Source organism: Leptinotarsa decemlineata, unplaced genomic scaffold (genome assembly GCF_025532065.1).
Source record: "Leptinotarsa decemlineata unplaced genomic scaffold, Ldec_3_MD MMD2_P_RNA_scaffold_9, whole genome shotgun sequence".
Lineage (NCBI taxonomy): Eukaryota > Metazoa > Arthropoda > Insecta > Coleoptera > Chrysomelidae > Leptinotarsa > Leptinotarsa decemlineata.
In genome coordinates, this window is record NW_027412536.1 from 10,161,465 (window position 1) to 10,177,152 (window position 15,688).

The 15,688-nt window shown below is 37.2% G+C and overlaps 1 protein-coding gene across 1 annotated transcript; it reads right to left on the reverse strand.

Moving 5' to 3' along the window:
• Nucleotides 1-11,927: 11,927 nt before the first annotated feature.
• LOC141480527 (uncharacterized) lies at nucleotides 11,928-15,191 on the reverse strand. The gene is made up of 2 exons (XM_074170582.1): nucleotides 14,602-15,191; nucleotides 11,928-13,786 (listed from the first exon to the last, which is right to left on the reverse strand). The coding sequence occupies exons 1-2, from the start codon at nucleotides 15,017-15,019 to the stop codon at nucleotides 12,660-12,662; spliced, it is 1,545 nt and encodes a 514-aa protein (XP_074026683.1). The 5' UTR covers nucleotides 15,020-15,191; the 3' UTR covers nucleotides 11,928-12,659.
• Between the last annotated feature and the right edge of the window lie 497 nt (nucleotides 15,192-15,688).

Consider the following 15,688-nt stretch of genomic DNA (forward strand, 5'->3'; position numbering starts at 1 on the left):
AATGCTTGTGTTTTTAAATATTTATTTAGTGAAAAAAAGGCTGAAAAGTTGCCCTTTTCTGAACTTTGGAGGGCCGTAACTTTTTAAATAAGGGAGAGCGCCGCTTTTTTCTTTCGGATTCGTAATCAACGCATCAAAATACGTAAGTACAGTCAAAAATTTTTTCAAAATCGCCGGGTGTCCACATAACGAAAATTTACCGATTTGATGATTTTCAACTATGCATCAACTATTCAACTCCATTATTACAGGTAGGATTAGCCGAAATGTCATCAGAGTCATCAAGCTCTGAATCAAATTGGGGAAATAATTCTGAATCATCCAATGATAAGGAACTTGTCGAAATGCTGTTTCATCACCATGAGGAAGAGGATGAAGATAATCACATCAATAGAGATGCTGCAGACCACAGACATTTTGTAGCTTGACAAATTTTAAGATAGCAATAAAATTGTAATATTTCTGTTTGTTGATGTTCATTTCATTGTTTGGCATAAGTTAAATAAACATCCATTCAGGTAAAATAAGAATGATTTTTAAAACAGTATAAAAATATAATTTGCTCAAGGGTGGGTACTTTACGACCGGATTAAGAGTCAATTAAAGTAATCGGTGCTGAGAATGACACCACATCCTGTCATTTGCTAGAGAGACTGCACAGCCCTAGCACTGATTATTTTAACGGGCTGTTAATCAGGTCGTAAAGTACTCGTCCTAACACATAAACTAATAACTTCTTTCTATATAATATCACATAACAGAGACCCTATGTATGACATAAGATATCAAACTAAATCCCTCATACTAACATTGAATTCAGAATATTTATCAACATCTGAATTCTTATTTTTGTTCATTTGTCTGAGCAAATTATTTCTTGTTTCTAATAATTCATTTCTCTTCTTTCTTATTTATAACTTTTCTTTTTCCAATTTCAACATTTCTTCTATTTTGAATTTTTCCATTTTGACCAAGCCGATGGCTATTTAAGCCAATTCAATATGTTCATTTTTATCGACTTTTTCGAAAAGTTTCAATGAAGTTTAACTTCGGCACTTATTTGTGCTTTAAATTTAACTTGAAATGATGCGGCCAACTGCAACCCACTGACGTTCAGTGTTTGTCAAATTCTACTTTTTTTTTGAAAAAAATTGAAAAAGTGCATATCTAGATCGAATTTAACAAAAAGTTACTTGAAAAAGTTGTGTCTACGGCAATTTTATATCCATATGCTAAATTTTATGCAACTAGGATAAAGTTAACGTTTTGCTTATTTTTGACACTGGTAAAGTGAGGTGAGGTCGCTATCAGCAACCCTATAGCTCTAATTGTGTATGGGTGATCTTGTTGGTTTGTGCTAAATTTTTCTCTATTTTTATAAACGTAGAGAGACATCTCATATATGTACAGACCAGCAACTGTGAGTGTTTCCAGCTTTTTGAATGAGTTTCTGCACGAGTGTCGCTATCCTAAATTAGCAATTATTCTGACCGCGCTTTTGTAAAATGAATAAAATGAATACTCTCTCAGCAGAGGAGCTCATACTCCAATTCAAGATTCAATAGCGCAAGTGACAGCTAATAGTTGCATAATACAGATTTAGGAGAACCTTTCTTCCTCAATGATTTGACATAAATCTCAGTGCATAACAGTTCTTTCACATGGTGAATCTATCTGAGGACTCCGATTGAGCTTATGATCTGCAAGTGCTTACGTGTTATGATCAGTGATCAGAACTTTTGTATCATCTGCTTATTATGCAACTATATGTACCTTCGAAAGACTATTTGAGTATTGCAGCAAGTCGTTCGCATAAATAAGAAAAAGCAGTGGTCCGAGTATAGACCCTTGTGGAACTCCTTGCTTGTAGGCCAAGGACTGACTGTTAACATCTTGGATTCTCACTGTTTGTGGCCTGTTCTCTAGGTAGGACCTCATCCAATCTTGGGCAACTCCACTAACCCCATAGCGATGCATTTTCTGTATTATCTGATCTGTGATCAAGACAGTCGAATGCTCTAGGAATATCGATGAAAAAACCACTAATTTGTAATTTGTTATCCAAGGCTGTTACTACGTGTGCTATGAAATCATACAAAGCTGTTTCTGTGCTTTTATTTTGCATAAAACCATGCTGGTTTGTCGAAAGTAGTTCATTTTTGAGGAAAAATGATAGTAACTGATTTTTAATATTCATTACGTATAACTTTGATATATTAGAGAGAAGACTTACTCCTCTATAGTTCTCATAGCTATTTGAGTCTCCTTTTTTGAAGATTCTCAAGAGGTACCTAATTCAGAGTATGTGAATGACCCGAAGGAGAGACTGGAAATTGTACACAAATTTGCCAGATCCAAATTACAACTTTCCAACGAAAGGACGAAAATACGTTTGACAAAAAGTCGCTGCCGGTGAGCTTCAAGGAGGGCGACGCAGTGTGACTCTACCAACCCCAACGTCGGAAAGGTTTGTGTCCAGAGTTGCGGGGACCATGGCAAGGACCTTACTCGGCAACCAATGGTGTACAGAATCTCAATTGTCACCCAGATGCAAGTCTAAAGCAACAGAAGCAACATAGAGAGACTGAGTCCGTACATGGGTCGAGATGTTCCCTCTTGGAATGTTGTTTGGGGCGAACAATCTCAGGGAAAGGGGTAGTGTTATAAATCATGCCCTAAAGAAAATAACACCGGCCATAAACCAACTGTGACGTGGCTAAGAGCGCACCCAGTCCGACCGAGTTTAAGATCACCAGGGGCTGCCCTCAAGGTGGGGTACTATCTCCCGTTCTGTGGTCGCTCTTGATGGATAGTCTGCTTGATGCCCTCGACAGAAGAAAAGTTGATCTGCAAGCTTATGCAGATGACCTTGTCATCCTGGCAAGGTCCACGTCAGGAAGGGTGTCTTGTGATATCCTCCAAAGCACGTTGCCACTTTCCCTCAATGGTGAGGTCATTCCATTTGGAACGGAGGTGAAATATCTTGGCATTGTCCTTGATAAAAGACTCACCTGGAACGCTCACTTGGAAAAAGTTTTACACAAAGCCAAACTGTCTCTATAGACATGTCGAAGGATTTGTGGTAAAACTTGGGGTTTAGGTCCCAAACAAATCCATTGGATTTATGTGATGATTGTCAGACCAATGATCACTTATGGTGCAATTGCCCGGTGGCCGAAGGCTTTACAGAAAACGGCCCAAGCGAAGCTCTCTGGCTTACAGGCTTGTCTGGCAATCAGTGGTGCCATCTGTACCACACCGTCAGCAGCCATGGAGATCCTTCTAGATCTACCTCCTCTCCACATTCTTCTGGAGAGAGAGCCTAGATGGACTACATACAGAATTGTGCCCATTGCCAATAATTGCATAAATCAATTTAATGCAGAGTGCAACGGACTGTTGGTTGACACTGGAAGTCACAGCATTCTGGAAATGACCTCTGACTTTATGCCGCCAACTGTCAACTACGAACTGCCTTATAAAGTACTACTCCCGAGTAGAGAGGACTGGATCCTCCGGAAGAAGGAAATATTAAGAGCAGATAGTTGTTGATTCACAGGTGGATCAAAAACACCTTCCGGTTCTGGTGTTTTCAGTCGCAGACCCAAGACAGAGATATCTACCTGCCTAGGAATTTATGCGACTGTATTTCAAGCGGAAATTTACGCTATTGAATTGTGTGCGGAGAGATTGGATAAATCCAACCTCATACACAAGTCAATAAAAATATTCTCGGACAGTCAAGCGGCGTTGGAAGTTCTTGGCTCTTACCGAGCAACGTCTAAATTGGTAGCAAATTGCCAAAAACGACTCTCCTCGATAGAAAGACTTAATAGATTGTTTCTGATCTGGATTCCTGGCCTGGAAGGCAATGAAGCTGCTGACTCCCTTTCAAAGTAGGGTGCTGCAAGCATCTTTATCGGACCAGAACCTGTCATTGGCATCGCTTTAGGCTTTGCCAAATAAACATTGAATACCTGGATGGCAAGAAGATTTATGGACTTTTGGCAGAATCTTCCAGGATTGGCTCACTCCAAAGCGTTTATTAACCCTTCGAAGCTTGATAACAAACAGTTGTTGGACTACAGGGATGAACTGCGATGTCTAACAGGCCTTCTTACAGGTCACTGTCATTTGAATCCATCATATGCAGAGACTCGGACTGTCGGAAGACAGTGTGTGTCGCCTCTGTTTGGAAAATGATGAAACATCAGAGCATATACTTTGTGCCTGCCCCGCTGGGGACCGAATTAGGTTTATAGAGTTCGGCAGAGCCGTACTCTACCATCTGACCTGAAACACCACTCACCATACAAACTAATCAGCTTCGCTAAGAAGCTGGATTTATTTGGTCGAGTGTGGATAGGTGTGAGCCACAATATACCCTTGCAGGTTGCGGTGGAGGGTCGAATAGACCCACTCACTTTAGAGCTAACCTAACCCGTCTATCGAGACAGTCAAGTGGAAATGACAGTGCGGTACGCGGAGCGATCTAATTAGACGATAGATATTTGAATAATCGTTCAAGCTAAAGTGTTTCGTTGTATTGAGAGTGAAGTAAAGTTAACTTTGATTATTATACAGTGTAGTTGATTATTGGTAAACCCACGAGAAAAAATGTAACAATATCGTCTAACGAAGCCGAATGTTCAAAAGCAGTTCACGCATAGTATACAGCAATTACCGATCCAGACGATGATGCAACTACGCCAAGTTCCACGGTTTCAAAGGCGAAAGAAAGGAAGTATGATGAATCATATATCAGTATCGGATTTCAACGGCTCACTGCTGTGTAGTAAACTGTAAGCTATGTCAAACAAGAACTATCGTAGCACGTCTACAAAAAACACTTCGTCTTGCAAATGCATAAGTCGACTGATATTGCTGGTCTGGCTGGTATCATGAGATACCCATATGAAAGTTATTTTGAAGAAAACATGCTTATGTGTTCACCGCTGCCCATAAACACTACCGGAGATTTTTTTTAAATAAAATATATATATTTTTTGAAGAAAATAATCCCAGTTGGAACGATTGCATTGACATTTGCACAAGGGGATGACGGGTAAAACAGCAGGAGCAGTGTCACGAATGAAAAATAAAACGCGTACCTAATTATAAATCAACCCATTGTATCCTGGACAAGAACTTGCGGTGAAACAAATGCGGTCAAATCAAAAACTAGTTATGGATGAAGCGGTAAAAATAATTAATTTTTTCTACACCCTTACTCTAACAATACACTTATATGACCATAATCCGTTTCATAATGATATCCATTATGATACAGATTTTTCATAACGATACAGATTATCAACCAATAGAAACCCATAACTTTTCAATCAAGAATCCTGTTCCTTTGTTTGTCCTAGATTCTAACCTAAGTAACTAATTGCTTTATTTGTCAAAATCAGTTTTCATATTACCTACCTATATTATCAAAATGTCTGAAAACAGCGATATAGAAGGAATACCATCGACTCCAATATTTTTAAAAGATCAGATTAATTACAGTTGTTATATTCAATATAAATATAATTAGAATCTTTAGAGTTTTCATATATCCATGATAATACCATTGAGTTTGTGTTTTTTTTTTAAATATGAGTTAATTACTGTAAATGTGTTCAATACAAATATAATATTTATAGTTTTTCATTATTTATCGGGTTTAGAAAAAATAGCGTATGCAACTCTCTTGTAATGGTTATTAATACACTCGCATATACCATACAAAACTCGTCTTCGGCTCGTTTCGTATCCCGGTTAATGCTCGTGTCTTAATAACCATCATTACATGATCGTTGCATAATATACTATTATCAAATCACGACCACTACAATCCCAATTGTTCTCATTATTGTGTGAAGATTATGGCAGCAAACATAAAATACTGTTGCTCCAAACAGAAGTGTGAGGGCTGTCTCGGGGTAAAACTGCAACAAGGCTATTTGAACTAGAGCCAAGTCACATACAGTGGTCCAACGAAAAGTATGCACCTTGCTTTTCTCCTTTTTTGTAACTTAACGCAAAAATGCTCGGACAGGTCAACTTTGCTTTTGAGGGGGACACATTTTAGATGTATTTTTCTACCTGTGCCTTCAACCCCCTAGCGAGGGTGAGTAACAACCCTAAAATTTTAAATGGAAAGTGGGGTCGACTGATATATCATTTGAAAGGGCACAAAATTATCTTTCCAATGATACCTAATTTGTTGTATTTCACTCAAACATGTAGGTATTATGAAGAAAAACAACCACAACCCAGTACTTTGAAATGTGTAATTGACTTAGTAGAATCCTACTTCAGCAAGTGCTGAAAATGTTACCCATTTGCTTCCATACAATAATACAGATTTTGTTCAAATCTATTCCTAACATTCTGTAGCATATCAGGTGTTATACTTCTGCACTCTGCTGTAATTCGTTGGCGAAGACCTTCTATGGACTCGGGCTGCGTAGCAAAACATTTATTTTTCAAGTGTCCCCAAAGGAAAAAGTCTAAAGGCGATAAATCAGGTGACCTGGCAGGCCATTCGATGGGACATCTCCTTCCAATCTACCGTCCAGGAAACCGGTCATCTAAAAACTCTCTTACCGGAGCAGCATAGTGAGGAGGTGCTCCATCTTGCTGGAAATGAAGCCGATCATCATTATGATTTTGGTCATTTTCAATTATTTCTGTTATGAGAGGATCAATTGTATCTTCAAGCATGTTCAGGTAGACCTCACCAGTTAAATTCCCAGGAATAAAAAGTGGCCCTACGATATGACTACCTAATATGCCACACCAGACATTTATTTTTTGAGGGTACTGGGTATGGACCTCTCGGAATAAGTGTGGGTTACTGTCATCCCAGTAACGGCAATTATGCCTTTTCACAGCTCCATTCAAAAAAAAGTACTCTCATCGGTAAAGCACGTGTTGAATGATAGGTGCGGATCATCAATTAGTGCTGGCTCAGTTGTTCACAAAATGGCAGCCTTCTATCAGGATCATCTTCATTGAGTTCCTGTACTAATTTAATTTTATACGGATGAAATTTATAGGCTTTTAATATCCGTATTATGGACGAACGGGAGACACCTGAGGCTGCATCAAGCTGACGGGTACTTTGAGTATGATCCAATTCAACATGTCCCAAAACAGCGACTTCCACTGCTTCATTTCTGATCGGTTTTCGTGGCTGGTGTTTCACATTACAGACAGATCCGGTATATCGACAAACTTTTGGACTTACTTGGCAACGTACGAATCATTCACATTTTTCCCGGGATGACTGTTATTAAAGAGGCGAGCAGTAAGTCTAGCACAACTATTATGTTGATAATAAAGTTTAACAATTTCAACTCGTTCAGGAATGGAATAAACCATTTTTACAGTAAAGTTGAAATAATTTCAAAAGCAACCGAACTGAATCAATGAACGTTTGCCTAAATTCTTTTTGTACACTTATCTGCTGTTGTTATTTGAACCAAAAAACGCACGAGAGAAATTGAGGAATGTAGTGGTGATAAAAATGCCGTTTTTTCCGCATTTTCATTAACACCAAAATATCGAGTAAATGTTCTTGTTTTTTTTATAACTATTCAAGTAAATACAACACATTAGGTATCATTGGAAAGAGAATTTTATGCCCTTTCAAATGATATATCACTCGACCCCACTTTCCATTTAAAATTTTAGGGTTGTTACTCACCCTCGCTAAGGGGTTGAAGGCACAGGTAGAAAAATACATCTAAAATGTGTCCCCCTCAAAAGCAAAATTGACCTGTCCGAGCATTTTTGCGTTAAGTTACAAAAAACGGAGAAAAGCAAGGTGCATACTTTTCGTTGGACCACTCGATATGTTTTTTTTTCAGATACTTCTAATTTGAAAGACCGTTACTATAATAAAACTTGGTTGTGCCGACTGTCTTCTATGGCGGATATTGTTGAAAAACTGAACGAATTGAATTTATCATTGCAAGGAAAACATACCACAGTGTTCTAGGCCTGTAACAAAATAACTGCCTTCCAGAAGAACAGAATACAAAAATGAAACTAACTGAATTCATAGTTTCATAATTCTTTTTTACTCAACTTGCAACAGCCTGAAAGTTTGTTAAACGAGATATATGAATCTCTTTTAGAAATGTCATCATGTTCCACTGAATCAACTGAAGATAGAGCTTATGACTAGTTATAATTAATTTTGTTTGGTTCGGGATATTCGAACGGGAGCTAGTAATAATGATAATAATAACAACTGATACCACTTTGGCGAACTCGCTTCACCATAATATCTGGTCAAGCAATATTCCAAACAGGTTGGGTCACTCTCAGAAGAGGTGTATTTCAGGGTGATTCCCTCAGTCCCCTTCTTTTCTGCATCTCACTATTGCCATTATCCGTTGCGCTCAGAAATACTCGAGGGTATAACTGTCGCACCCCCGGAAACCGGAAGCACAAGGTCACCCATTTGTTTTATATAGATGATCTTAAACTGTATGCCTCTGGAGAGAAGGATCTCCATAAGTGCTTGAGGGTGGTGGAAGAGTACACGCATGCTATCGGTATGAAATTCGGGATAGACAAATGTGCAATGGTCCATCTCAAAAGAGGACGATGCGGTGACTACGGAGAGGATGTGCAGCTCGTGCACCTCGGGGTGGAACAACGCCACTCACAAGAGGTAACAGCAGTGAAAAACTCTCTCCGCGGCAAGTATCAGCATAAACTTCGACAGATCTGGTCATCGGAACTGTCGGGGAAACAAAGTCGCTGCAGCAAATATGCTTGTCGTTACAATCTTATTCTACTCGTTTGGAGTAGTGAAGTGGACTCGGGAGGAGCTGTATCAACTCGACGTAAAGACCCGAAAAATGATGGATCTCTATATAAGAGATTGCATCCCAAATCGTCCGTTCCACAGTTGTACTTCCCCCGACAACAGGGAGGCCGTGGACTTTTGAGTGTCTATATGACAGAATGGTACTGGATACAGCCTGTATAAAGTCGTCAGGAGTTCGAATCCCCTTCTCTGCATGGTCCATGCAGGGCAGCTGCCCGAGCAGCTGATGAACTCGGTATAGTTTTCGACACTGAACGAGGTGACCACAACTCTTTCACCGAGTTGGAACCACTTCAGCAAAACGCTCAGACAAGAGCCGCAGAGATCACCTTACTTCTGCGGAAACACAAGGATAAACCAATGCATGGGGTTTTCTTCAATAACATTAGAAACCTTGGCTTATCAAAGCGCCTGACATTTGCTTTTCTCAGGTCGAGTGGGCTGAAGTCGGAAACTGAGGGGTTCATCATGGCTTGCCAGGGTGGTGTCTTCAACACCTTAGTCTACCGCAGTCGCGTGATGGGTATAGAGGTTCCTGACACAAGGTGCAGGGCCTGCAGCGAGGCGCCATGCCATCAGCATGTCCAGCATATGCGGTCTCGGCCTATATCCATCGACATAACGCGGCCCTAAGGGTGCTATATTACCATCTACGGCACTCTTACGGCACTCCTACGCTCTGGGGGATATTGAATCCGTTGTGAGGAACGAGAAGTGCCGAATTCATTGGAACCATTTTTCCCCACCCCCAGGCTCATACAAGCTAATAACCCTGATGTAGTCTTTCTCGACCACAAGAGCAAAACGATATTTGTCGGAGAGTTTTCAGCTCCTGGCGAGACGAATATCGTCAGAAAAGAAGAGGAAAAACGGATAAAATATCGAGACTTTCTCTTCGAACTCCGCAGACTCTATCCAGATCACTCTGTCAAGATGGTTGTTCTGATTATTGGAGACCTTGGTGGCATGATGTCCTCTCTACTCTAGAATCTTAAAATCATGCCGGCTTGCCGCACTGAGGTAGAAATCTTAGCCGCACAGATGCAGAAGGCTGTCATTCTTGGCTCACTGCGCTTGCTCAGGGCACATGATTCTCGGACCCAATGATCACTTACCCCACGGTGTGAGGAGTGGTCATTGGTTGATAATGCTGGCGCGCCCTCTCGAATGTATCGGGGCTTCGAGGGATAGGGCCCGACCAGCGCACACTACGGTGAAAAAAAATGCTTTATTATCATAAGACATAATTTTGTAGACAAAGCTTGGGTAGTACATACTTAAAAAAAATGCAATACATACCAACTGAAATAAAAATATAAATGGTGCATGGGTACAAACTATGTTAAAATGGAGGATATAAAAGATATTTCTATATAAAAGAGTAAGTCAAATTTATAAAAGAGTAGACATAAAAAATAACAACTTAAGAGCTCCTTAATAAGTAAAGATAAAAAATATGCGTAAGTCAGTTAAAAGCTATAGTTAAAATATTCATCCAAAGTATAATAGGGTCTATCAGATAGAAATTGTTTGACTAACTTCCTGAATTGAAAGTCATTTATATTGGCAGATCTTATGTCCATAGGCAAATAATTGTACATTTTTCCACCGTTGTAGAATATGGAGTTAAACAGACAGATTCCAGAATAAATAATGCAGTTACCGTTAGAATATTATGTTTTTTGAAAAGGTTCTACAGGAGTCTCTTGGTTTAAGGTTTCCTATATACCTTATTGCCCTTTTCTGTAAAATTAGTAGACTTTTGACTCCGAAAGTGGTGGTTGTCCCCACCAAATGAAATCAATTTCTGTTTTTTTATATAGAAAGTTACTTGCGATGAATCTCCCAAATGGAGGATGTTGCCTGATAATTTCAGTTTACTTTCTACGCGACATTAGCTGGATTAGTTGTTGTTTTTTCGTCAAGTATCCACACATACCTATAAAATCGTAGGTTCACATGAGAGACAAGGATGAGGTGTTTTCTCCTGTGCTCAAGCATATCATATGCACCTCTCTGGAAGATATATGTTTTATCATATACAGTGACAGTTCTTCGAATGTTAAATCATGATCAATTAAAACTCCAAGAAAATTTCACCACACTAATGATTTCAATTTCTGAATTATTAATATAGATACTCATCTACCTGCTTTCAAGTTCATGATATCCGGTTATTTACTGAAGAACATGAATTTTGATTCACCCTTCAGTTTCAAAATGTTATAACTACACCGACTCATTTTTTGTAATTCACTATTCATTATATCTATCAAATGTTCCACATCATGTGCACAGTAATATATGAGTGTGTCATCGGCAAAGAGTTGAATTTCACACTTATCTTCAATTAGGTTGTTTTGATTGTTTCAAAAGTGTTGTCCCTTTCAATATTTTGTTTTTGTATCTCCATATTTTAATAAATATTTATTCTAGTGTGTCATGGTATATACTGAACGATAGAGAATTTGTGCTTTATACATTGATGCACCATCTGATTAAAGGAATCGAACATTGAAGTTCTACATCATCCACCATACTCCCCAGACCTCTCGCCAACCGACTACCAACCTTTCAAGCACTCTGACAACCTTCTCACCGGTAGATTCTTCGCCAATCAGGACCAGGTAAAAACAGCCTTCGTCAACTTAGAATTCCGAGCACTCAATTTTCATGTTCACGAATTTAATCGACTTGTGTTGAGTTGGCAAAAGTGCACTGATTCAAATGGCGCTTATTTCAAATAAACTGCATAAGTATTCAGGCAACCTACACACACACACACACACACACACTCAGAGGAATCTTTCTCCGCCTACTGTCTTGAAAGTTCGTTTCAAATCCAGGTAAGCTGCTCCTACATTCATATTTTTATCTGTCCACATTTTCCAATTAAATAAAAAAAATTGAACAACTTTTCACGAGTATGTCCAGTTCTAAAACCTGATTGATTTTCAGATAGAATATCATAACTTTTTATAAAGCTCATCTTTTGGGCAGAAACAACTCTTAAATTTTTTATAGCCAACATGATATTTATTGGATTTGTCATATCTACTATGTAGGGACGGTGAGAGAGGTGAAAGTGTTGAAATGAATTTGAAATATTTTATTTTGTTAATATGTCAATACGGTCTTTAAACTTTATTTGATTTATGAATACTCTGGTTCATTACTTGATGAAAATTAATACTATCCATGATGATAACTATGTAATTTTTACAATAAATTTTATTTAAAACTCGTTTGGCTACACGGTAGCTTTATCAGTTACTAGTACATCAAACTATTCTACAATATCTTGTATATAAGAAATATAGTTATAGAAAATATAGTTATATAAGATATATCAAGTTATATAAAAGGTATTGTAAAATGGTTTGATGTACCAGTAACCTACCGTGTAGCAGAAGCTATCGTGTAATAGAACACATTTTAAATAAAATTCATGTGAAAATTCGATAATTAGTATCTGGATAATTTGATTTGTTAAAGTAATTTTGTTAAGAGAGGAATACGTATAAATACATATGACTCTGATCATAGTAGTCAAGATTGATAAATTATAAACTGAAAACAAGTCAAATGTCACAATAAATGTTATAACAGTTAATAGTTTTCAATGTATCAACTATAGTTTCAATGTTAACAACTTAGTTCCAAAAGGCTATGAAATAGCTATTTTTGACTAAATTTCAAAGTGAAATGGCTTTCACTTAATATGAATTTTTTCATTAGACTTCAAATGGCAATTTCAACTGAACGATTTTAAGCAAATTTTACACTGAAATGTTGTTGTCTACAGTATGAACTTTTTCATGAGTTCTTAAATGAGTTCTTCGAATAAATGACTTTGAGCATATTTCACATTGAAAGGGTTTTCCCCAGTGTGAATTTTTTCATGGTCTCTCAAATGATCACTTCGACTGAATGATTTTGAGCAAAATTGACACTGAAACGGCTTTTCCCCAGAATGAGTTCTTTCATGTTTAATTAATTCACTATTTCGAATGAATGACATTGAGCACATTTCACATTGAAATGGTTTTTCGCCTGTGTGAATTTTTTCATGGTATATCAAAGCACTTTGTTGAATGAATGATTTTGAGCAAGTTTTACACTGAAATGGTTTCTCTCCAGTATGAATTTTTTCGTGGTATTTCAAAGAACTGCCTTGAATGAATGATTTTGAGCAAACCTTACACTCGAAAGATTTTTCGCCAGTATGAATTTTCTCGTGGCATTTCAAATCACGACTCTGAAAAAATGATTTATAGCAGATTTCACACTGAAATGATTTTTTGCCGGTATGAATTTTTTCATGAGATTTCAAATGATTTCTTCCAACAAATGACTTCAAGCATATCTGGCACTGAAATGGTTTTTCCCCTGTATGAGTGTTTTCATGGTACTGCAGATAATCACTTCTAATAAACGACTTTGAGCATATTTTACACTGAAAGGATTTTTCCCCAGTATGAATTTTTTCATGGTATTTCAAATGATCACTTCGACTGAATGATTTTGAGCATATTTGACACTGAAACGGTTTTTCACCAGAATGAGTTCTTTCATGTTTAGTTAATTCATTATTTCGAATGAATGACTTTGAGCATATTTTACACTGAAATGCTTTCTCTCCAGTGTGAATTTTTTCATGATATTTTAAAGCACTTGGTTTAGGGAATGATTTAAGGCATATTTTACACTGAAATGTTTTTTCCACACTGCGAGTTTTGTCACCAGTTTTTAAATTAGAACAGTTTGTAGAATTATATTGCTCATTAACTGTTGCTGGTGCCTTTTCATGTTTTACAATATGATCATCTTCAACGGCAAATTCAACAGCAAACTCCATTCCATTTGGACCCAATGGAATATTTTCATTGAAAATATCTTCCTTCTTCTCAAAGATAGTTTCTTCCTTTGTTTCAACAACAACGTTTCCAAGATCTGGAAAAAATTAAATATAAATGGTGTAAATTCATATTCAAGGAAGATCACAAAACATATATGAGGCTTACCCATATCCATTTCTGACCTAAAAGAGGGGGGGGGCAGTTTTCGTTGAGAAGCATATTGGTGCAAAATTAGTGACAGGCTTGTATTACATTATTTTTCTGTTAGCTTGCGAACCAATTTCATACAATTCTCACATTAATAAGTACTCACATTGATAAGTACATTAATAAGTATATCATTTATTACAGTTATAGTTACTTTTCGATCAGTAATAGTTTTAATGATGAACAATTTGTGATTCTGTACCTTCTTGTCTAGTACGTCTTTCGAGTGATATTTATTTTTTCACTTTTCAAACACATCCAGTATGTGTGTTCATGTAGACTGTCGCATGTCACATCTCGACATTCCATTCTTTTGACTTGTGTCAAAAGAAATTAGAATTATCACAGTTTGAGGCAAAATTTTAATAGTGAATACAGGTTTTGAAAACGGAAAAGGATTATTTTCTGAAACAACAACCACATGAGAAAGCTAAGTATCAATATTTAATTCTTTCAATTTGCAAATACGTTAAGTTACTGAGTAATTGGACTTTCCAGTAATTTATATTACACAGTAACTTTTCGGGGTGAATTTTTCAGTTTGCCCTTTACTACACTTCGGCATATTTTCTATTGACTTAGCTTTTATTTTTTCAAGTTGTTAAGTTTGGTAAAGCTTTTATGGCAAGAATCTTACAGAACACTAGGTACATTGGGCTCTAAATTAGTTTTATTCTTAATAATAGCAATTTTGTAACTCACCTGTGATAAAACCAACACAAGGTTTCAAATCCTCAGTCATAGTTTCAAGTAGTATGTCACGAGACTCATTATGGTTTTGCCCATTTTCATGACTAAATAATTCTCCTTCACATGCTTTCATTATAGCATTCTCACACTTTTCAGATTTGATATCAAAGTAAGGAATAAAAAAGTTATCTTCATTTTTTATTTGTTCTGGATCAAATTTATTTGTAGTCATTTTCACTTGTAATTCATCTTTTTTGTCCAAATTGTTGGTAGGCATGTTAATATCAGATGCATCGCAATTTCTTCCACATTCACTGAACATTTCAGCTTCACTCGGTTCAGATTTCACGTCATGTTTTAGAAAAGGAAATTCATCACCAACAGATTGGACCTCCCCCTCAATTTGCCTTCCACATTCAAAAGATGCCATTTCCTGGAGAACTGTTAGGTCAAAGCAGATGTATTTTCAAAATTTATTTTTGTGTAGATAACCACTTATGGTATAGTTTCGACACCAATCCAATAACAGATGAACAGCAATAATCTCGTTTTGATCTGATCAATAATAGGATATATAATAGGAATAGTAAACAAAGATAATCCTACTACAGAGACAACCAACGAGACGAGTAACTTAATGATAAAATTTTGATCGGTGAAAACTGCACTGGCGAACTGTAAAGAAAGCCATTTGTAGAGGGCGTGCAGTATAGAACTAACAACCCCAGACTTTAGTTCTATGACACGCAGTCAAGTTGCATAGCTTCGGCATTATTCGTGTCCTCTTCGGAAAGTTGAAAGTGTGGCGGGAAAATTCAAATATTATGCCAGGTATTCTAGACCCCCGTTTAAACTTCAGTTAGTTGTTACTTGTTAGCAAAACTCAACAATTCCACAATTAACAGGAATTGAGTGAGAACTCAGTTCTAGTATCAATAATAGAATAACATTGATTGGATATAAGTATTTTAACTTATATCCATTCGATGTTATTCTATTTGCAATATTAGAATAGAGTCCCAACTCAATTTCAGATAATTGAGATTTGTTGTGTTTCGCAGACAAGCTACTGATTTATGTTTCCCATTATAATGAAATA